The sequence below is a fragment of the Tamandua tetradactyla genome, chromosome 7 (assembly GCF_023851605.1).
Source record: "Tamandua tetradactyla isolate mTamTet1 chromosome 7, mTamTet1.pri, whole genome shotgun sequence".
Taxonomy (NCBI): Eukaryota; Metazoa; Chordata; class Mammalia; order Pilosa; family Myrmecophagidae; genus Tamandua; species Tamandua tetradactyla.
The window spans coordinates 114,932,359-114,954,552 of NC_135333.1; the positions used below are offsets into that span (position 1 = coordinate 114,932,359).

Consider the following 22,194-nt stretch of genomic DNA (forward strand, 5'->3'; position numbering starts at 1 on the left):
CCAAAGGGTACTTGGGGTTACATTTTAGAAGCATGGAGCTCCCCCATGTGGTCCTTAGAGTCCTTGACATATTTTTGGTTGGGTATTCTCCCCCCCCCACACTCCCGTTCCCATCCCTTCCCACTCAAACTTTGTATAAATTATGAGCAATAGTTTTTCAACTCTTTAGATACATCTTAAGATCCTAAGATATATCTAGCAGCTCCTTCCTTGGACATTGATACTTTAATTTTCCTTTGGCAAATAGTTCACACCAAACCCTTTTCTTCAGTGTCTGTTATTTATCTTGCCCTCCATTATCCAGTTTTGAGATTGGTGAGGATCCACGTCTTTCTAGGACTGAATATATCCCCTTCATGCTCAAGTGGAGGTTATTTCTCATATAGAAATACAGTTCGTAGTTGAAAGGAATCTTTCTCCTGCCCTTGGTTTTTTCCTCCTCTTATAGCTACTTTGGGTCTTGCACTGTTGAGAAAGGAAAGGGATAGAGGAGGAGACAGATTATGTGCTTTCATGACCAACTACCATAAGTAGGTTATGCCAGGTTAAAGTCTTTATAAACTAAAAATGGGAGCTGTTTAGTATCAGTGAAGCACATTGAATGCCTATCTTCCTGTTAGTGCCCAAAATTGGATTACGGGACCTCAGTGACCGATTTAAAACAATGGCTTTGGAGCTAGGTATGTTTGGATGGAGGATTTGTCTTACAAGATGATCCCACAGATTTGTTATAGAGTATATACATTTCTTTGAGCTGTCTTATTTAGCATTGACCTCATGAAGCTACTTGCCGATACGGGTTTTAAATCTCCCATAAAGTTTCAGAGAACATAATATGAGGAACACTGATGATTGGTGACCAGAATTTCTGTTTGCCTCTGGAAGCTTGTGCTATAGAGATTGGATTGTGGTTGTAAATTAATCTTTATCTAAGAAATCAAAATACCCCCCATACTGAAACACTGGTGACTTATTGATTTCCTTTCCCGTTTCACAAACCAGACTGAATATTTGGGAGGTGAGGTGTGGCTAGGTGGGGCCCTGAGAAAACTTAATTGAGTTCTTGTTTATTTCCCTTACAGGCTTTCCTCGGAGACGGGTGGCATGGGGAGCAGCTAGAACAATGCAGATTCATCCATAATCCCTTTCTGCTGTTCACCACCACCCATGATCCATCTGTGTAGTTTCTGAACAGTCAAGCGATTCCAGGTTTTAAATAGTTTGTAAATTTTCAGTTTCTACACACTTTATCATCCACTCGTGATTTTTTAATTAAAGCGTTTTAATTCCTTTCTCTGTTCAGCTGTTAATGCTGAGATCCATATTTAGTTTTATAAGCTTTTCCCTGTTTTTTTGTTTTGTTTTGGCTCATGAATTTTTTTTTTCTGTTTGTCATGGAAATGTAAGAGTGGAATATTAATACATTTCAGTTTAGTTCTGTAATGTCAGGAATTTTTCAAAAAAAAAATTAAAAGATGGACTGGAGCTTTTTCTTTGTGAATAGAAACTGGATGCCACAGTGATTCATGTGGGTTTTATTCCTTTTGTGTTGCTGTTTTTGTAGCTTTTATATCTCAAAGCACAAGGACTCTGCTTAGGTTTTTAACAGAATCCTTTATTCCAATTAAGATGTTTTCTTCTGTTTTACCACCACTCCATTTTTTTTATGACCCTTGATCCTATTTTCCCTTGAAATCCTGCCTTTGCTTGAAAGTTGACCTAATAGCTATAGCAAGCTGACTGTGCACTTGGTTGGCCCTTGTAAAAATATGTCCCAAACATTGGGGATTAATCTTTTTTGGAACTTGCCTCTGCAAAATGGTAAACAAGCACTGCATCTTCCCTGGGGGTTGCAGGATGCAGATAACACATGCACGTGGAAGCAATAGTACGTGTATCCAGTTGATACTCAAGTTATGGGAACTCTTCTTTTAATCCAAGTGTGCAAATTATAAACTAAAATTTTTATTTTCTTGTTTTTAATTAAATTAATTTAGAAAAGTATTCCTGCTGCCATTTACATGGATAACTTTAGTAGTTTGGGGCCTTGAGATGATACTCATTTAGGCAGTAAAAAAACCGTAAAAATGGAAATTTTGTCCAAAGTCCTCAGATACTGTCCTACTTACCATGTATGCTACCCCATTCATTGAGCAAGAAAACCCTCAACAGCTGGGCCTGCATGGAGTGGTTATATTTCAAGGTATTTCACAGGGGTTACAATGACAGTCCTCACCCCAGTCAGAATCTGGGGTCAAAACAGGGATCTGTTTAGCACCCCAATCCTTCAGCCATTACATGCTATCAGTTTCCTAAATCCCCCAGGGCCCCAAGCCATGGTTTGGGCAGAGAAATGGAGGAATAAAGAATGAGCTACAGTTGCCACCTGAGAAACCTCAGAGGGAAGGACCCAGCCTTAGCTTCCCTCCTCTCAAGTGCAAAATGTGTAAACAGTAAACAAAACAAAAAAAAAGTGCAGTCTGTGTGATTCCCTCTTAGGATTTGGGGGTGGGTGGGAGGGGCAGGGTATTGAGGAATGTAGGAGACAAGCCTGGCTTTATTCTATTGCCTACCACTTTCTGAACATAAGGAGTAGGATGAAGCTTCCCCTTCAGCCCAGCTCTAGGGTAGTACTTGTCACGCATTTCCATAAATGCCAGTGTCCCTAGATTTTTATCAGGTGAGTCAGTCAGGGTTTAAGACTGGATAGCCCCACCTTTGTTGATTATGTGGCGCATATATATTATTTATATAAATATTTCTCTATGTACAGGAAATAAGAGTAGCTTTCATGGAGGGAGGGAAGCTAGGGGCTGCAAGGCATCACTGCTGTTGTTGTCCAGTTCAGTGCTGTCACAATCTGAGTCCTCAGAATTGGGAGGGCCCTGTTAGGAATAGAGTAGAAAGGCAGTGAGGCAGAGCTCAGCATTCTCTTGGCATCACAAATAGATTACTTTGGGTCTCAATGGGGTCATTTATAGTAGCCAGCAGCTTACTGATTTTATTGCTTCTAGATTTCAGTTGCTCAAGCCATTCTCCAAGGGTACTAGTTTCATTATTCCTCCCTGACTACAATAAGTAGCTGTCATTTTGCATGCAAGCTGTACATTGAACACAGTATCAGGTGCTGTATACTGTAGCTATTTTGACCAGAGTGGCTTTTTGCTTTGAAGGAAATGCTCAGGTGTCGAGTAACCTGACATCAGGCCATGACAGGTTAAATATACTGATGGCTTCAAATGTTATACTCTGCATTCCACTGGGAACATGTCTCAAATGAAGACATGTTTCTGGGTTTCCCTAATAGTGGTTCACCTTTCAGTTTTGCCGTGACTTACCTGTTCCTTTCTGAGTAGGTTCTGCTGTGGGATGGGCAAGGAGTTGGGTTCAGGACCAAGGACCACCTCTGAAGCAGGTGGGTCCAGTGGGATTTCTGAGCCCTGGGAGCACATGTCATCAGACCGCTCATCTGGCCGTTCATCAGTGTTGGTACTGCCAACTTCAGGTGTCCCACTGGGGGAAGGTTCACTAGCTGTGCCCTCCTCCCCATCTGATGGGTTCTCTGAGCTGAAGGTAGATAATGACTGACGCATGTTCAGGCCCTGAGGCCACCTAGATATTGGAAAGACTGGGGCTACAGTTTGCCCCTTTGATCCCACAAAGCAAAAAAATACTGTTATCTCATGTATTCTATCACTTACCTCTGGCTTGATGTCAGTTCTACTTCACTGTCTACCTCTCCTTCTTCCTCTGAGGAGATGCCACGTTTCTGCAAGAGAGATAAGGGGACTGTGATCAAAAGTGGGAAGAGGCAGGATAAGGGAACATAGTTATAAAAGATTAAGTAGGGAACGGCTTAATGTCAGACTTAGTTGGGAATGAGTTATGGACTTGAACCCCAAGCAGGACAGGGAAAAGGGGCTCAGGAGCCTTCCCATACTTTACCTGACTTCGGGTGACAGCAGCCCTGTACAGCAGTGCAGCCGGGGTCAAGTGCTGGGCCCCAGCCCGGTTTCCTCCCCGGCCCGCTGTCCCTTCCCTTCCAGTTCCCAGCAGCCCCACACCTTCACCAGGCCCCACTGGTGGAGGTGGCTCTCCTTTGGCTCCCCCAGGTGAATCTGGGCTGGTGGAGCCAGGGGCTGAGCCTTCACTTGGGGGGGTATCACCCCGTGCTGGAGGTGGTGAGCCGGGATCCCTGGTTCCACCTGTGGCCCCCCGGCCCCGGGTTCCTAGTGCTGCGGACAGCAAATCTGGCGATGAAGAAGACATTTTGCGTAGCAGAAGGTCATGGTGGAGCCCACGGAGGGCGGGGGGACAGGCCTCCCAGGCTGAGGGTCCCCCTCCTAGCCCCCCTGGGTTTCCTGGTCCCCCAGGTTCAGGGGCTGGCACAGCTGCACGAAGCCCAGGTAAGTCTCCACAGCTGCCCTTAGCGGTGGACTTGCGGTGACGGGTCTTGCCCCGGCGACTCCTTCCTGGTGAGGGAGGCCCCTTAGGACAGCCAGGAAGCCCCACCCCACTCAGGGCTGCATCTAGTTTAGGTAGCAAAGACTCTGTCTTGAGGATATCTGGTCTAGTGGAGGAGGGAAAGTACAAAGTTGAGATTAAATTATACACTAAGCACACCTAACTTGGGCAATTCAATGCACAGCTCCCCCCTTTAAGGACTGTCCTTGGCTCCCACCCCTTGAACCCCAGGGTCTCTCTCTTTTCATACTTAAACCTTGGTTCTGGTACCACCTTTTGCTGTGGGGTGACAGCTTCTGTGGCACATTTCTCTTCTTGATGAGCTTCTCCACTGTGTTGCCATGCAGGAGGCCCCGGGAAGGGTGGGATTTAAGCAGGCCTGGGCACTTGCGCTCTAAAGCTTGCTCCCGCCTAAAGACCCAAGGCACCTTCTCAGTTGGGCATATATCCAGGGAGTAGGCACCCAGGCTCAGGATCTCTGGAGCCAAGCATACCTCCATGGAGACCTTGAGGATTTGGTATATAAGGACAAGGAAGGTTACCTGAGCAGTTCCTGCTCCTTGAGCTCCAGCTGCAGCATCAAGGCATTAAGTTCTATGTAGAGGTTGTTGGCCCTTTCAAGCTTCCGTTCATAGTGTTCCCTGATGTCCAAGGCATGTCTGGGAAATGAGGGCAAAAGGAAGATCCCCCAAGGTGAGCTGGGCTCTCCTGGGGCCATAATTTAGCCCAATCTCTCAGAACTAGTGGTATCAATAGTTTCCTACTGCAGTTTACAATCACCTCCCCAAACCTATGCACACACCTTAGCTCCTCCCTCCTCCGCATCACCAGTTCCTCTTCTAGGCGGTGCAGGCAGGTCCCCTCTGACTTAATCTTTTCAAAGTGTAGCTTTACCTCTTCCCGCCACTCGGCCTAGGGGTGGAGACACGAGTTGTGAGGGACATTCCTTCACCCAGCAGGCTTGCTGAAAGCCTCTGCTAAGTGCCCACCCTGCTGCAGGTCCTGTGTTAAAGTAGGAGTAGGCACAGAATTGACTAAGAGTCTAGGCCTCCCACCAGCACCAAAGGGCATCAATTCTGCAAGAGGGGAAGTTGAAGTATTCCTACCCACAGCATACCTGTGACTTAAAGTAGGTTTCTTGGGGTGTGGAGAGCACATCAGCTGAGGCAATGTCCAGATGCAGCAAGATCTGTCGAAATGATGGGCGATTTCGGGGTTTGCTGTTCCTGAAAGGATAGGAGTTGGGGGGAAGAGACGGTCAGGGATTTCAGGAAGGACTGGACAGAAAGTACAAAACCCTTTCCCAATGTGCCCTGGAGAACCAGAACCTGGATATACTTTCAAAAATTCCATGGTCAACTTGAGGAAATGTTAGATACTTGAGCTTATCAGTTCCTCAGTAAAGAAACCTGTTTAACCCCACTTTCTCCAACTTGTTTGCCAAAGAGAACCTTTTTCTGAGTGAGTCCATTAAAAGAAACACACTTTGGGAAATGGTCAGCTAAAAATTAGGGAAAAAATCTTGAGCCATCCCTCAGGGCCTGTTCCAAATCAGCATTCCAGGCCTTTTCCTATGCCAAGGCCTTCCATGGACCTTTTCTTGCTGGCTCTTTGTATCAGCCTTGTACAGCAGATAGTTATCCTTATTTTACAGATGAGAAACAGGTTCAGTGATGAAGCCACTTGCCCAGAGTCACTGAGCTCAGAAAGGTGAATTAAGCCTGATTCAGATGCATGTCTGTCTTGAATCCATTTGCCCCCCTGCAGAGTATTAGTTTTATTCTTCTCAATTCTAGAATGCAGCCCTCTTAGTCCACATTCTGGATCTTTGTAGAATGACAGCTGGGGGCTTCACTCTCCCTTCCTTGTTCTAGATTCTGGGCCTAAAGGTCTGGGTTCTAGGTGCTGGCTATCCATCAGCAACACCCCTCATGTCCCAGCTTTGGCCAGGCCAAGTCTTCTGGCTAAGTTCAAACTCACCAGCACTGGCGAAGGAGGATTTTGAAGCCATCTGGGCAGCTGGAGGGCACAGGTAGATGGAGACTGTTGCTTCCTACACCCCAGATAATGGCTGAGGAATCTACATCTTTGTAGGGGATCTCACCAGTCAGAAGTTCCCACAGTACCACACCAAAGGACCTGGGGATGGAGGGGGGACATCAATTGGGAAGAGTCCCCTCCAGAGGCCCTGGTTGCTAGAGACTATTTGCCCGCCAACCTGGAGGTCCCTCCTTCCCTGTGCTGGCTGCCCACTGATCTCAGTCTTTAACCTGGCCCTCACCAGATGTCGACCTTCTCAGACACAGGTTCATTGCGGATCACTTCAGGGGCCATCCAGGCTACCGTCCCTGCAAAGGACATCTTGGTGCTCTTGTCACTCAGCTCCTTGGAAGTGCCAAAATCTGAGATCTTCACTACATCGTCATATGTGATCAGCATGCTGGTGGAGAACGAAATTGGCTGGGGTCCAGGCCCTTCCACACACCTCTTCTAATTCCACACCAACTCTACCCATAGGCAGGGGGCTCACCACAACCCTTTCAAGATGGGACTGGCACTTGGGAGGTGATTCAGAAAACTAGGGGATTCTGACATCTCAGAATCCCCTTAACTTAAGACATGGACTTAAGACAGGGTCTGGAAGTGTGAGATGGCCTCGCTGAATCAGGTAGGGTCACCTGCAGGAGACTCTGCACTTAAACTTTTCCCTGCCTGCTTGCTTACTCACTTGGGGGACTTGAGGTCTCTGTGGATAATCTTGTGCAGGTGCAGGTAGTTCATGCCACCAGCGATGCCCATGGACCAATCAACCAGCAGGGATGGGGTAACAGGGCGGCCAGCCCGCAGTACCTCATATAGCTGACCCTGGGCACAGAACTCCATGAGGATGCAGTAGCAGGGAGCCTGGGTGCACACACCCCTGGAGACCAAAAAAAACGTGCTATGAAGGCTTCAACCAGCCTGGCATTTGCCTGCTTCACACCTGGTCCCCCATTTCCACACATGGGCATCTCTGGGACAGGTGGAGCAGGTCCCTCCTGCCCATTGGGTCCCGGGTCTCTGTGTAGTGTCCCCTGCCCCCAGCCCCCGCCATGGACCTCACTTGAAGGTGATGATGTTGGGGTGTTTCAGCTTTCGCAGGTGCTTGATGTCAGTCTCCTTGAGGTCCCGTACCTTCTTCACAGCCACCTCCTCCCCGTGGAAGCGCCCCAGGAAGACAGCGCCCTGGGCCCCTGAGCCTACCCACTGCAGGTCCAGGATTTCCTCAAAGGGGACCTCCCAGAGGTCTGCGGGCAGGAGGCACAGTGCCACAAGTTTCAGAAAGAGCCACAATCAGGGCCTTGTGACAGGCAGGGGCAAGGCAAGGGAAAACATTGGGCTAGCTGAAATTTTCAAGGATGGTGAGGCAGGAAAGTAACCGAAATAGGTTGAGGAGGCTTTAGTATGGGAGCACAGGAAAGGAAGGAAACGGGGGTGGCCAGAGGCTGATGGACAGGTAAAAAGCTAGGGCTAGGCAAGGGAAGGGAAGGGTAGGTCAATGGGTAACTTAGGTGAGGCTGCCCAACAGCTCCTGGGCTCAGAGAGAGAATAGGAGTGCAGAGGGCCCCCCCAGGGGACACTGCCTACCTTCCTGCTGCTGCTTGTGTTCAGTGGAATAGGCTTTGCCAATCATGGTCCAGACAGGGCGCAGGCAGCCAAAGAGGCCTTCAAGGAAGCCACTGCCACTCTGGCACTGCAGCCGGACCTCATCAGCTCGAACTCTGGATGTCCGACTCTCAGGGGACCCAGTGGCTCCCCCTGGAACCCCCGCATCCTGCTCATGTAGCTGCAGGACACTGTTGGCAAAAGGCTCCGAGGGCGGCTCTCCACCTGGGGAGGGGCTGGGCCCGCCCCCACCCTGCCCACCAAGGGGTACTACATCTCGAAGTACACACTGGGTAGGTGTCAGATCCTTCTCAGGGGTGCAGTCAGAAGTATCTGGTTCCAGCTTGCGCATGGACGCCTCACTTAGGGTCGACACGAAGCCTCCAAAGGAGGGGGAGGGCGTTCGGGTCTCATGAAGGCAGGCCATGCCCTCTGTACCCCAGTGTGGCGGTTAGTGGCAGGCCCTGTGGGGACAAAGGAGAAAGGGGCCATCAAAGCACAGGCGCAGCAGCTGAGGATGCTCATTTAGAGAGTGCAGGTAGGGTGCTGGGCCCACAACAGCCCTGCTGAAAATGAAACTCACCCTCAGCTGCCGATCCCCCTCCAAGTTTCACCTGTACCCATCTTACGAAACCTGATACACCTGGACTTCCTTTCAGACCTCTTTGTAACACAAGTCTTCCTTACTCAGGTATTCATGAAACATACCTGAGCATTATTCTCAGGTAGACACAGGGAACAAGAGCCCCACTCAGGTACACATTGGTGAAATATGTCTCATCTTCAAGAATAATGGAGACAAACTAGTTCCTTCCCCCTTGTAAAATTACTGTAATTCAGCTCTGAGCACACATTTCTCTCACCAGAGGCACACGGTATACGCATATGCCATACCTCTCAGATACATACCTTTTATCTTGAATCTCCCAACCTTAGTTACACATTGATAATGCACCCAGGCCTCCCACACACTGAAGGATACATAGCTGACACTGAGCCTCACACTCAGGTACTTACACATGATACAACTGAAGCCTCAGGTACGCTCAACTCAGGTGATGCACTAAGAGCCTTATGTGAGGGCACACTCAAGGCTCACACTTGGGCCTTACACTCAGGTACTCACAGGTATACAACCTGGGCCTCTGAAGGCTGCAATCACACAGCTCCACCATCGCCCCAACATCGTTGGTGAAAAATGGAGAATCATCGCTGAGGATGCAGAATCTGTGTCAAGACAAGCTGTGTGGCCTGGGACTTCATGCCCCTGAGCTGGCCTGTCAGACCAGCTGCTCCCCAGGAGGTCAGTCAGAGAAGGCTTCTGTCTCCTCTTTCCTCTCTCTATTGCTCAAGCCCCAACTTCCCAAAGCAAGCTTTCCAGACAATGGAGGTTTGCCCCCCTTTATAACTGGGTGTTGTTTTAAAAGTACCCATAAAACCCTGAATCCTAGCCTTGCCTCTGCTGCTTACTGGCTGGGGGCGAGCAGGGTGGGGTGTGTGAGGGGGCCCATGCGACCTCAGGCAAGCTGTATTGGGGCCTCAATTTTTCCATCTGTACAAAGGGATAACCTGGCCTTTATTCATCTTATTCCAAACTTGTCCAGAGCTTGACAACAGGAGCCACCCTGGTCTTCCATCTCACTCCACATCCAGTCTGTTACCAAATCCTGAGATCTGAGGATTCCTGAGGACACTAATCTTTCTAATAGTACCTCACAGTAGGGTGTTTCCATAACTTCCTAAATAACCACGTTTGGGAATGCTTGTCATACATTTTGTATCACAACAGGAGAAACATGGGGGAATCTGTACATAAAAAGGGCTCCCTGGATGATGATGCAGATATGGATGGAAGTTTGAGAAACTAATGGTCTTAACTCTTGTAACACTAATTTCCAGGGTTCGCTCTCAAAACTTTTTTCACTGGGTCTAGCTTGAGCCTAGAATTCTTATATTTAACAAGCACCTCAGGGATTCTTATGATTTCCAGTTTTAGGAAGTTCTGATACAAAGCCATTCTATTCTCTTCTCTAGTTCCACTGTTACTGCCTCAGTTCAGGCTACATTTGTTGTCACCTGGCCCAGGGAAACTGCTCTCACATTTTTTGGGGGGGGTGGTGGTGCATGGACCACTGTCTCTTAAATGGCCTCTAGATTCTCCCCATGCCTCCATCCTAAACCATTCTCCACCTAGCCATCAGAATGATCTTTTTAAAACGCCAATTGGTCAGTGCCCTTTCATCTGCTTCAAGCTCTTCAGCAGCCCCCACTGTCCTTGGCCCAGTGACCTCAGATCCATGCTCTGGATCCCCTGGTCTCCCCAGCCTCACCCTTCACCGCTGTTGCTGCCCAGGTCACACAGAACCCAGGTTTACACCAAGCTACATAGGTTTTGAGTCAGGGAACCGAATGATAATGGCTATCTCTCAGGAAAAGCTTACAATACACATATAATTTAACCTGTTATATGCATATTAGTCCACTTAATCCTCAAACAAAACCATCAGGTAGGCATTAGTAGCCGCATTTATAAACTAAGGCATAGAAATGTGGCTCCACTGCGAGCCTGGACTCGGGAGCGATGACGTCCACGGGATGCGAGAGCCTTGAATAGCACCTGGCACGCGGGAAGGTGAACCACTGCCTCTGCTGCCCACGGAGTATCATCCTAAAGACTGCACGCACGCCAAGTACAAACTAATTCCATTAATCCTCAACACAGCTCAGCTAAGGGGGTATTATTGCTCCCGTTCTAGCTTTCAGCAAACTGAGGCTCAGAAAGCTGGAAATCACAGCCAAGTCTCAAGTCCAGACTCCGAATCCCCAGCAAATCCCAGGACATCTGGGCAGCTTCAAGAGATAAAGCGAAGATTGTTATGTAAATTTAAGTCAAACACAAGCCAATCAACCAGCCGACACATCAGAGGATTTCCTCTGGAGAAACCTGAGTCTTTCGCCTATGTCCCTGTCTCCCCCAAGTCGGGCCTTTCCTTCTACACAACGCAGAACGAAGGCCGGGAGCTGTGGGAGCGCTTAGACGTTCTCCTCCGGGTAGGCCAGGAGGGGGGGAGGAAGGGGCCAGCGCCGACCACTGACTGTAATCGAAGCCTCTGTAAGGCCACTGAAAGCAGAGAGGAAGGGGTTACCGCCACAGCGCCCCTTCCTCCTTCCCGACCTCCTTCCCGGCCGTCACGTGCCTGGGGGCGGGGCGAGAGCCCCCGCGTGGGGAGCCCGGCAGGTGGAGGGAAGCGCTGAGCGCTGCGGCGTAACCATGACGACAGTGCCCGAGGCGGCGTGTGAAGTCACCAGGACAAGATTAGCCCACGGTCACGTGAGCGGCAACGGCGGGGTGGGGCCGCGCCCAGGCCCCGCCCCCGACCGGCAGGCCCATGTGGCTGGTTGCCCGGCGGGATGCGGGGATCATAGGGTGTGCGTTCTGTCGCGTCTGTGCTCCCCTCCTTCCAATATCTACCCCCTGACCTGCATGCTGACTAAGCTGCAACGGCGCCAGGTAGAGGAAGAGCAATTGGTGTTGAACGGATGGGTTTGTGGCATAGGTATTGGGGTGCAGTGCCACAGAGAAGGAAAGCAGGAAAAGGAGAACTAGAAAGAACACAGAGTGGGAGAGAGGCACGGCCAGTGAAGGGGGTCAAGAGATACACAGAAACAGCGCGAAACGCAGGAAAAGTCCACATCTTAGGAGGATGGATTGAACACCTGGTTTTGAAAAGCAGAGGACACTGAGAAAGAGGAGCGTGAAAGGAGACTGGAAAACGCGGAGATCATCCCTCTCTCTCCGGAATTCGTTTTCTAACTAGAAGCTGAGCTTTAAGTAGGCACAACACCTGGCTTTTAAAATAATTTTTCAGCTTCCATCTGGTTGTTTGGCAACTAGGAGGTTTAAGCATAGAGAGGATGACATGCTCAGAGACGCTCACAGCCGAGCTCCCTCCAGTCCGCCAAGCTTCCCCAGAGGCTCCTCTTGGTATCCAGGGCCAGCAGCTCAGGAGAGGAGAGAAGCCATTTCACCTGTTTGTCTTTTCGGGCAATGGGAATAGCTGAAAGAATATGAGGTGGGAGCAAAGGAAAGGAATCTTGCCAGGCTCAATACACCCCCACCTCAATTCTCAGGGTAATGACAATTATTCCCAGATTGACCAGAGGGAAAGGAAGGGGGTCGGGGGAGCTAAGGCCTCAGGAGCTATCATAAACTAGAGATCCCTTTCTCAACACACACACACACACACACACACACACACACACACACACACCCCTCCCGGTTTCCTTTTTCTCTGACCTGACAGCTGTGTCCCACTGCCCCCTATCTGGGCCTTGGTGGGCTCTGGGGGGGGGGGGGGAACAGCACAGCTAGAAGCCCCTGGCCCAGACATTCTGTCACCCTGGGGAGGGGAACTGTTTCCCTGGCCATCAATTATGTAGAGAGTGGGGGAAGGGCGGAGACATGACATGAGGGGGTGGATGTCTCTTGTCAGTCATTCTGTCAGCCATACTTAACAAGTGCTTACTGTGCAGAATGCTGCTCTGGATTGGGTGAGGGTTTGGAGTGGTCCCTAATCTGCCCATCTTCCAGAAGAAGTAGCTCTTTGGACACCTGGGGAGGCCCAACTTCAGTTTCTCTATCACCTAAATCAGCCAAGGGTATGGATCCATACCTGTGGCTTCCCATCCCTGATGCTAAAATCCTTTGGCAGCAGATTCTAGCTACAAGATTACCTGCTTTTATGGTAGTTTCCAGATTGCCTCATCCGGAGACTGCAGGGGTAGAGTGGGGGCAGGGAATCATCCACTATTTCTTTCTCCTCTTAGGTTCACCTGCCTGAGATACTGCAGGCCTATGGCAAGGCAGCTTGAATTTTCTCTACCGCCATCCTAGTCTAACAGTGGAATTTCAATGCCAAGCTACTTGTCTGGCTGACTTGGGGGTTCTTCAGAGGCCCTGGCCATCTGTCTAAATATTCGGAATCTCAGGGCTGAGCACTCTTCACAGTGCTGGACTTCATTTTCTGCTCAGGAACAGGGGAAAGATTCCCCTTCTACCTTGAGTGGGGGCAGGGAGGAAAGACTTCAAAGGGAAAGGAAACCCAAATCTTTTGGAATTCTAGTTACCACCTCTGCAGCCTTTGAGACCCAGAGGGGATAAAGGACTCTGACCAGTCATGGCCACGTCTCCTGTCCATTGCCTCGAGCTTGTTTTTTTTCTCCTTTTTACAGGATTCATGGTCTTGGTCCCAGGATACTTTTAAGATAGAAAGAACTACAGCTTTTTTCAGTGTCCTTATGCAGGGGGAAATAAATGCCTTCCCTTGAGAACCTGGGGAAAGCTGGAGATCAACCCTAAACCAGATCCCTAGCTTCATATGGGTCAGGACCTGTAAGTTCTAGCTGCTACTATCTCTTTTTCCAGGAGGATGGGCAATGAAGGGGCTGGAGGTGGCATGGGGGATAGGTAGCAGAACTGCTTAAGAACAAAGAGCCAGTTTTGGATTTGGAGAGATCAGGGTTAGAACCTTAATTTTGTCACTAATTAGTTTAAGGAATACAACCTCTCTGAGTCTTCCAACCTTATTTTATTGGGTGGTGAGGGTTAAGTAAGATGCTGGAGAGAATGCATACTGCCTGGGGCTTTGCTTGCTTTGTCTTCCTGGTTGGCTGGACACTAGATCTTAGTGGATCTTAAAGAAACCATCTCTTTTGCCTGACTAGATAGCGGACATTTGGCCTCCACCAGGACAAATCTTGACTCCAGCTTCTAGTGGAGCCAGGTCACAGTGGCAGTGGTTGTAATTCCTCCACCATGTCCTCAGTCTTTCCTTTGTAAATCCTGCCATTCCACCTATTCTGGATGGGGTAGGAAGGCCTGATCCTCTACATCCCACCCTCGCCCCTGGTCAGTTCTGTTTTGAATCTGCTTTCCTTAGCAGCTGCCCCACTAAGACCACCACCTGGATCCTGTCACCCAGGATCACTCTTCAGCTCCACCCTTGAGGGGAAAAGCAGGGGTGGAACAAGGCATGACCGGCCAGGAGCTAGATCTAGTCTGGCCCTGTGGGTTCCCCCCCTTACTCAGGACCTCGGGTAGATCTGGAGGCAGTTCAGCTTTTTTTTTTTTAACATAACATACAAACATGAACATTCTTACCACATGACCATTCCATTCTTGCTATATAATCAGTAACTCACAATATCATCACATAGTTGTATATTTATCACCATGGTCATTTCTTAGAACATTTGCATCAATTCAGAAAAAGAAATAAAAAGAAAAAAGAAAAATACTCAAATTTACCATACCCCTTACCCCTCCCTCTCATTGACTGCTAGTAAGTCCAGCTTATTTTATTATTATTTTTTTACATGGGCAGGCACCGGGAATTGAACCTGGGTCCTCTGGCATGGCAGGCAAGCATTCTTGCCTGCTGAGCCACCGTGGCCCGCCCAGTTCAGCTTATTTTAACAAACAGTTCCTGAGGTGAATGTGTATATAAAATGATCTGGAAGGATAGAAACTAAAGTCTAATGGTTTTTAGGTAGGTAGAATTATGGTTATGTTATTTTTCTTCTTTTGGCTTATCTATATTTTCTAATATTTCAGTACTATGTTTGAATTACTTCTTAAATAAACAAAAATTCACTTTAAATTGAAAAAAGAGATTACAAATTATGGAGTGCCATGATATGGAATGAAATAGAGGTGGTAGCTATAAACATTGTGAATGTGCTAAATGCCACTGAATTTTTCATTGTAAAATGGTTAATTTTACAGTATGTTAATTTTACCTCAATAAATTATTTCTTAGGTCTTCAGTTGGTTGTATCACATGCAACTGTGTCTACACACAATTATAAAATGTTCATGAAAAAACAAAAAAAAACTATGGCATACTTCTCCATTCCTGACACTTAGGGCAATTATGCTTTAGAGGGAGGGAAGATGGTGTGGTGGAGATATCACACGCCTAGAATCAGAGAGGCTGGGGTTGTCCTGCCTCTCCTTTTGTCAGTTGAGTGACCTTGAGTGCAACACTTCTTAAGAAACCTCAGTTTCTTCATTTGTAAATGGGGACAGTGGTACCTATCACACCCAATTGTGTATATATATATACATATAATATGATGGGTGAGAACACAGTCTCTGGCCACATACTAACTTTCTGACTTTGAACAAATTATTTAGCCTCTTTAAATTTCATTTTCCTCTCCCTAAAATAGAGATGACGTTAACACTACCTAACTCTTAGGCTTGTTATGAGTATTGAGATAATTCAGTGAAAGTTCTTGGCCCAGTACCTGGCATACAGAAAGTTCCCCCAAAACATTAGCTGTGTGAAAACTGCCAAACAAGTAACAGTGGGTTCTTTATAAATGTTGAGTTCCCTTCCATTCTTTCCTTTTCCCTCCTCAAAGCAAGAGGTAGTAGGTTGAGTACAAATAGAAAGGGAAGCAGAGAAGCAAGAAGGAGAAAAAAAGGAGAGCAAAGAAAACAGAAAGCAAAGGGCGAGACGCTTCATCCCCAAGAGCCTTCTCCTCTGGAATAGTGTTATTGCCTCTCCTTGCCCCTTCCTTCAAAACACATATGACCCTACTCCTTCTGGGAGCAAATGAACCAGACAGACCAATCTGTGGCTAACCCCTCACCCTCAGGAAGCCTCTAGGTTTCCTGTTGGCATCACTTCAGTTCATTCCTCCTGTAGGGGTCGATTCCCTTAGCCTTTCTTTCTTCCCAGACCCGTGCAGTGGAGAGGCAGTGCATAGGATGAGCCACTAGGAGTGCCTAGGATGGGGGGTACTAGAACTTAGGGTCCTCTTCTTGGCAAAGCCATACTCTACCACATTATCACCACCAGGGGAAGGACTAGGGAACAGCAACTGTTTTTGTTTGTTTGTTTTTATTATAGTAAAAATATTATAGTATATTTAGATACACAACCTAAAACTTCCCCTTTTAACAACATTCAAATATACAATTCACTAGTGTTAACTACATTCACAACGCTGTACTACCATCAGCACCATCCATTAGGCAATTGGTTTTCTGAGGGGTTCAGCCATTCTCAGCTATAAGGAGGCCTGGGAAATCCTCAGACACTTTCTTACTTAGGCTCCCTGCCTCTTCTGCCCATAACTGAGTTTAATCAGGGGACAGATATTTAGCTGTGTATTCCCATGTTGTGCTGGGAGTTGGGGTATCAGAACAGCGTTCTTCCCTGTATCACCTTAGTCCCCAATGTGAGTGAATGAGTGAGTGGTTTTCTTGAGAGGACAGACACTGTTTTTCACCTTTAAATGTGGGATAGGAGGTAGCAGGGCCCTAAAGACAAGAGGAACTTCACTTTCTAGGCAGGGAGGCCCAGGGGGCACTTGGGCCCCATCCTTCCAACTCCTTCTTTTGGCCTCTGGTTGATAAGACGTTTGGAATGATGCTCATGCTCCCAGAGTTATTGGAATTGGAAGGGCAATGGTGTTTTGAGGAAGTCATTGACTGTGTCCTGAGAGGAGTTTGGGTGTAGTGATCTTATGTGTATTCCCTCCTTGTTGGAGGCTACCCACCCAACCTCCTCCCAAGAGGTACCAGATATCTGAGATAAAAAGTGGATACCTTCCTCAGTTCTAAGGGACACCCACTATTTCATATTTCCTCCCCCGTCTATAGAGCCACTGACTGCTTCTCTTACCTCCCCTCAACCAAGGCCATGGATATCCGGAGTTTCAACTCTATGGAAAGGATTCTTACTTATATTTAAGCCAAAGAGTTTGAGGAGAGTGTGGGAAAAGGAAGGGTGGGCCTGGAGATAGGTTAGGGAGCCAGAGGAGATGGGGAAGAGGAGGAGGGGAAAAAGCCACATATGGATGGGGGAGGGGAGGATTCAACATCTGGATGGAGAAGAGAAGATGAATGCCACAGCTGGAGGGGATTGGGGACCAATGCCTGGGCATCCAGGAACAGGTGCTCTCTGCCTACCACACACTTAGTCCAAGCCAAGTGTGTGTGTAGGGACCAGCGGGGGGTAAAGGAGGGCAGTGGGTACATGGGGCTTTAACCTTCCTTTCCTTCTCAGCAGGGTCCCAAACTCACCCTCCTCTTTTCCTCTCTCCCTTCCTGAAGATGAGTGGGAGGAGAGAAGGATGTTCTCTTGCCCACTGTCCTTTAAGTCTGTCCCACAATCATTTCTCACCCCACCCCTCCACCATATAGTCCATTATAGCTCATGAAGCCTTTGGTCTCCAAGCTGGGCCTGCCGTGACGCTCCGCTCGGACCCCCTTCTTCCCAACCACACAGGCGTCGGGTACAGGCCCCCGGTCCCTCCATTCCCACAGCCTCAGCATCCCCGCGCCATGGCTCTCACCCCCTACCCCACCCCTGCCCCGCCACATCTGCATTTCCACCCTCCCTTTGCACCCGGATCCCAGAACCCTATCCCATCCCTGCCCCCTACCCCCCATAACTCGGCCAGGCTCTCACCTCGGGGGCTCGGCGGCCGCAGCACAAAAGGCGGCGCTGCTGCAGCTCTGCTCCGGATGCTGCTCCCGCCTCCTCCTCCTTCTCCTCCTCCTTCCCTCCTCCCCCCGCTGCCCTCGACCGGGCCCGGGGCGCTGTCACAGGCGATGCTCGTACGGTGCACGGATGTCAGCCCCAGCTTTGTGCCCCCACCCCCCGACCCTAGCCCCGTCCCCACTCGGCTCGAACTCCCGCTCCTTCTAGGGCCCCCGCCCCTGGCCCCCCGGGACGGACACGCCCTGAGCGGGGGATGCTGCGCTGGAGCCGCCGGCCTCTTAAAGGAGCCCGCTGTTGCCATCCGGCGCGCTCCAGGCTCATCCCCGGCTCTTCTGGGCCCCGCGCCTTCTGGCTGATGGTATGGTAGGGCCGTCGCACCCTGGGCTTGATGCTGATTCTGTGGGAGCCTCCTGTTAACTCCCTCCTATAGTCGAAAACAGAAACAGTAACCCCTTAGGTGGGGCCAGAGTTATGGGGTAGTTACCCCGGCTCTCCTTTTCTTAATTGACGCAAATCCGATTCCACCCAACTCTGCGCGCCTCAGTTCTAGGCCCGGTACTCCTCCAGTATTCCCAGATGACTTCTCATTACCATTCCAAGTTTACTCTGGACCTCCAACCCTGCTCAAATCAAGACATCTCTTTCCTGACTTATTCCCAGAACACTCAGAGCCTATTTATTTATTTTGGGGTGCTCTTTCTCTCCAAGGTCACAAGATTTTCCCTATACCTATCAGTCCAGTGGTTTTGAGACTTTGGGAAGGGGAGAACGGGGCTCTGGAATTCAAAATTTTGGGTTCTGCTGTGTATCCAGATTAGTCGATTGGTTTTAAGAAGCTAGATTCCTCTTTTGCTTTCCTTCATCTGAGAGACCCAAGTCCCGGCAGAGGGAGTGAGACCACCAGGTGTCATCCCACTACAGCCCGATTCACAGGCCCCAGAAGGGTTTTCCCGGCCAGTTAGAGACAGCCTCACTAGGACCGTTCTAAAAAGGCTTTGGAAGAAAAGCGAAGCTCCATATACTGTGGACAGAACTAAACTGAAGAAGTGAGCTGAAGGACAAACCCAGGGAAAGGAAACAGGTTCTGCGAGACGAAGGCCCATGGGCCAGAGTTTTAGGCCGAGGCGCTGAGGAGAGAAAGTCTTAGAGGAACTTGTACTACAACTTCCTCAGCTTCTCGGGTGCGTAGGGAGCAGAGAGCAGCCCCCACCCGACGTCCAGGCAAAACCCACCCTCCAGACCGCAAAAAGCCAGCAACAGACAGCACCCTTATCCCCGGACCAATCATTGCCTTTCCTCAAGAAAACGCGAGGTCAAGGGGCCCGGCTCTGGCCATGTCCCCACCCCTCTAGGAAAAGTAACCAATCTCAATCCGTCTGTGGGGGGAACGCAACTGGGAATAACCAATTACGCGGCGAAGCTTCTAGTGCGTGTAGAACCTGCCCCTCCAGTTGCGACAAAGATGGCGCAGAAGTTCCTGGGTTCTGTAGTTTTCGGAATTGAAAAGACTCGGGTTTTCAAGTTAGCTCTTACCGCCCGGCCCCCAGCTCCTTCTACTCAGCTGGTGCGCATGTCCAAAACCTCAAGGTGTATGGGAGAGGAGGCGCGGAAGATAGGAGGCGGGACAATAAAAAACAAAAACAAACAAACAAACAAAACTCAGCTCGGGAAGCGACAGCGGAGGAAACAGCTCCTCCCAGAAGGCGGTGCAGCCTGCCAGGGCAAACCACGCGAAGGGTTGTGGGTGGATAGCTGCCCTCCTTATGGAGACGCATGGAGTAGGATGGGCGGGGGGACTTCAAGTCCCAGCATGCCCTGCGGCGGGCCCTACCGGCCGCGACTCCGGGCTTGGCCCCGGCCCTAGCTTGTCAGCGGTGTATTGGGGCGCGTGGAGGCTGTAGCTATAGTGGAGCCCGCGGGGACGGAGGAGGGAATGAGTGAAGAGGAGCAGGGCTCCGGCACTACCACGGGCTGCGGGCTGCCCAGGTAAGTCACCTTGTACCGATCCCTACAGGATGAAAAGACTGGCGCGGTGCGGAGGGGGTAGCCGCGCGGCCCCAGCATGCACCTGGCCTGAGGGTTGTTCCCGGTAAGCACTGGGGCAGTGAGCAGCGGTTACCGGCGTGCACCGGGGCAGTGGCCACTACCTCCAGGTCTAAATAGTTTGGTGTTGGCTTGGTTCCCAGACTGCACTGGGGCACTGGGCATTGTGCTCCCGACATTCAGTGCATTTGGTGGGTACTGGGTTCCTGGCCTGCACTGTGGCAGGGGACATGCACTTCCAGCCTTCGCTGGGGTACAAGATCTCCCGCCTTAACTGAGACAGGAACAGTGCATCCCCCTCCTACCGTGGGGAAGTGAACTCTGCTTTCCCAGCCTGCACCTCTACTTTTTATTGAACTCAGCCAACGGTTGCCGTATTGCACAGGGTTCTCTGGACCCTGTGCCCCCATAATGTACCTGGGTTTGGTATGGCAGTGCTTGGCCAGGTGGGTGGAGGGAGGGAAGATGTGATACGGGTCTGTGCGCCTCCCTCCAGTATAGAGCAAATGCTGGCAGCCAACCCGGGCAAGACCCCGATCAGCCTTCTGCAGGAGTATGGGACCAGAATAGGGAAGACACCCGTGTACGACCTTCTCAAAGCCGAGGGCCAAGCTCACCAGCCTAATTTCACCTTCCGGGTCACCGTTGGCGACACCAGCTGCACTGGTGAGGAAGACTTGGGCGGCCTGGCTGGGGTGTGCATTTATAGGGCCCCATGGCTTTGTTTCTTGGAGTCACTTCCCAGTCCTCTTCTCCAAGGCTAGTGAAAGGAGAGATTTGAGGCGAGAAGTTACTGAGTGGCTTGGGAGAACAGGGCTTAAAGAGGTGGGATAGGACTTGGAGAGTTGGAGAGAATAGGACTGCTACAGTGATCTGGCAACTCCTCTCACACTTGAGGAAGATGTAAGAGGAAATAAACCTAAATTGCAATAAGGATCTGGGGGAGGGAGTGCCTCTTATTCCCAGGTGCTTAATCACATACCCATTTAATCTTAAACTTCACTTAACCCCATGATGTAGATGGTAATATCACCATGTTATATAAGAGGAAACAAGCTCAGAAGAGAGATAATATGACTGGTGCAAGATCACATACCTAAGCAGTGGCAGAGCTGGGTTTTGACTCCAGAACCTGTCCTCTTTCTGTTTTTCCACCTATTTTGATTTGAGGGAAAAGAAAGGGCTTTCATGAGTTAAGAAAGGCAGAAAAAAGGATCTCTCCACTCAAGGTGTTTGAGCCCAGGAAAAGTTCTGCTTGGCAAGGTTTGACTTCTGTCTGGGAGTTAATGGATGAGTAGGGCCCTACCTTCCAGTAATTAGTGTAACACTTCCAATCTTGGGCATAGGAAGGTTGGTTAGAGGGGCTTGGTTGACTTCCTCTGGCTGTGAGGAGAGAGGTTGTGGGATGCTGGTTTCTTTTCTGTCCTTTCAGTGACCTCCAGTATTGCCCACACCCCTCTCTCAGGTCAGGGCCCCAGCAAGAAGGCAGCCAAGCACAAGGCAGCTGAGGTGGCCCTCAAACACCTCAAAGGGGGGAGCATGCTGGAGCCGGCCCTGGAAGACAGCAGGTGAGGGAGGAACAGCTGAGGCATCCTAGACGCCCTGCCCCAACCCCTTCTGCCCAGTAGGCTATCCTCTCCTGGCTTCTTCATAAGAATTTTCTCTAAACCCGAATAGAATGTTTCCAGGGTTTCTGCTGCTGTGAAGGATTCTGGGTGGGGGTGGGGTGGGGTGGTGGCCCAGCCTCATTAGAGGTTGTGGCCTTAGTTTGGGACCCCAGTGAGGGAAGGAGAAGGGAGGAAGCTGAGGCTGGAGGTAGTTACTCCCCAACCTGTCTCTTATTTAGCAAGATGTCCTTCCCTCTTCCACACTCTGGTTGGAGTTTGTTGCCCCCAGGATCCTTCTCCCCCTTTTCCCAGTCCTTTTTTTTTTTCTTCCCTGGGTGCATGGTCTGGGAATCAAACCTGGGTCTCCTGCATGGCAGACGAGAATTATATCACTGAACCATCTGTGTACCCCTTCCCAGTCCTTTTGATTTAGTCTTTAACAGGAGAAAGATGGTGGTTGAGCTTCCCCAAGTCTTTGGTTCAAGTGGGAAGGTGCTCTCCTAAGGGATGGGCAGGTCAAGAGGATCTTCCTTCACCCTCCATTTCTTCTACACATGGATGTGAATCAAAGGCTCCCTTCCCCTCGGGAAGTTCTTTTTCTCCCCTAGACTCTTCACTGCCTGAGGACGTTCTGGTTTTCACTGCTGCAGCTGCTGCAACTCCTGTTCCATCTGCTGTCCCAACAAGGTATCTTGTGTCCCTTGACTGCCTGAAGTGGGGAGGAAGGGCTTCTGGCTCCCGGCCTCCTGACCCTTGGTCTTAGGCTGGTCAGGCATGAGGAAGTCTGAGTGTAAACAAAGAAATATTTGGGAACCAGAGCTTGAAGAGTTTACACCAGCTGGTAAGCTCTTGGGACAGGAGGTAACTTATTATTTTTTAAATTGCCATGTGGATGATGTTGGACCACGTTTAAGGGTTTC

At 49.7% G+C, this 22,194-nt stretch overlaps 3 protein-coding genes across 27 annotated transcripts in view; 2 read left to right on the forward strand and 1 right to left on the reverse strand.

The window, feature by feature from the left end:
* The window catches only part of PCBP2 (poly(rC) binding protein 2), a 21,987-nt gene extending 19,983 nt beyond the window's left edge, over window positions 1-2,004 (forward strand). For all 15 annotated transcript variants that reach the window (XM_077110876.1, XM_077110879.1, XM_077110875.1 and 12 more), the window contains one exon: window positions 1,083-2,004. In XM_077110876.1, the coding sequence (XP_076966991.1) occupies window positions 1,083-1,119 (37 nt within the window). In that variant the 3' untranslated portion in view covers window positions 1,120-2,004. The remainder of the gene's footprint in view (window positions 1-1,082) is intronic.
* Window positions 1,295-19,665, reverse strand: MAP3K12 (mitogen-activated protein kinase kinase kinase 12). Of its 7 annotated transcripts, none has more exons than XM_077110853.1 (15): window positions 19,158-19,665; window positions 17,592-18,048; window positions 8,092-8,573; window positions 7,568-7,751; window positions 7,193-7,384; window positions 6,746-6,904; window positions 6,445-6,603; window positions 5,582-5,690; window positions 5,267-5,376; window positions 5,007-5,123; window positions 4,738-4,875; window positions 3,946-4,570; window positions 3,702-3,769; window positions 3,339-3,612; window positions 1,295-2,885 (listed from the first exon to the last, which is right to left on the reverse strand). In XM_077110853.1, exons 3-15 carry the CDS (start codon window positions 8,534-8,536, stop codon window positions 2,790-2,792), a joined length of 2,676 nt encoding a protein of 891 aa, XP_076966968.1. In that variant the 5' UTR covers window positions 8,537-8,573; window positions 17,592-18,048; window positions 19,158-19,665; the 3' UTR covers window positions 1,295-2,789. The 7 variants fall into 7 exon arrangements, with proteins under 7 accessions (XP_076966968.1, XP_076966969.1, XP_076966970.1 ...); XM_077110858.1 differs by lacking the exons at window positions 17,592-18,048; window positions 19,158-19,665 and adding an exon at window positions 11,307-11,370 and having other exon boundaries at window positions 1,297-2,885; window positions 8,092-8,300; window positions 8,400-8,573; XM_077110854.1 differs by lacking the exon at window positions 17,592-18,048.
* TARBP2 (TARBP2 subunit of RISC loading complex) overlaps window positions 19,081-22,194 on the forward strand; it is a 5,513-nt gene continuing 2,399 nt past the window's right edge. Inside the window, exons 1-5 of one of the 5 annotated variants that reach the window (XM_077110874.1) lie at window positions 19,093-19,188; window positions 19,639-19,858; window positions 20,164-20,333; window positions 21,100-21,235; window positions 21,866-21,961. In XM_077110874.1, coding sequence (XP_076966989.1) covers window positions 20,174-20,333; window positions 21,100-21,235; window positions 21,866-21,961 — 392 coding nt within the window. In that variant the 5' untranslated portion in view covers window positions 19,093-19,188; window positions 19,639-19,858; window positions 20,164-20,173. The other 4 variants (XM_077110871.1, XM_077110873.1, XM_077110870.1 and 1 more) reach the window with 4 other exon arrangements.

Bases quoted from the DNA above. Each gene is read 5' to 3' on its own strand.
- MAP3K12 (XM_077110854.1), bottom strand. From the start codon at position 8,536: ATGGCCTGCCTTCATGAGACCCGAACGCCCTCCCCCTCCTTTGGAGGC. The intron at 6,604-6,745 runs GTGAGGGCCAGG...CTCCATCCCCAG, and splicing joins TCTGAGAAGGTCGACATCTG to GTCCTTTGGTGTGGTACTGT. The intron at 4,876-5,006 runs GTAACCTTCCTT...TTGGGTCTTTAG, and splicing joins AAGGAGCAGGAACTGCTCAG to GCGGGAGCAAGCTTTAGAGC.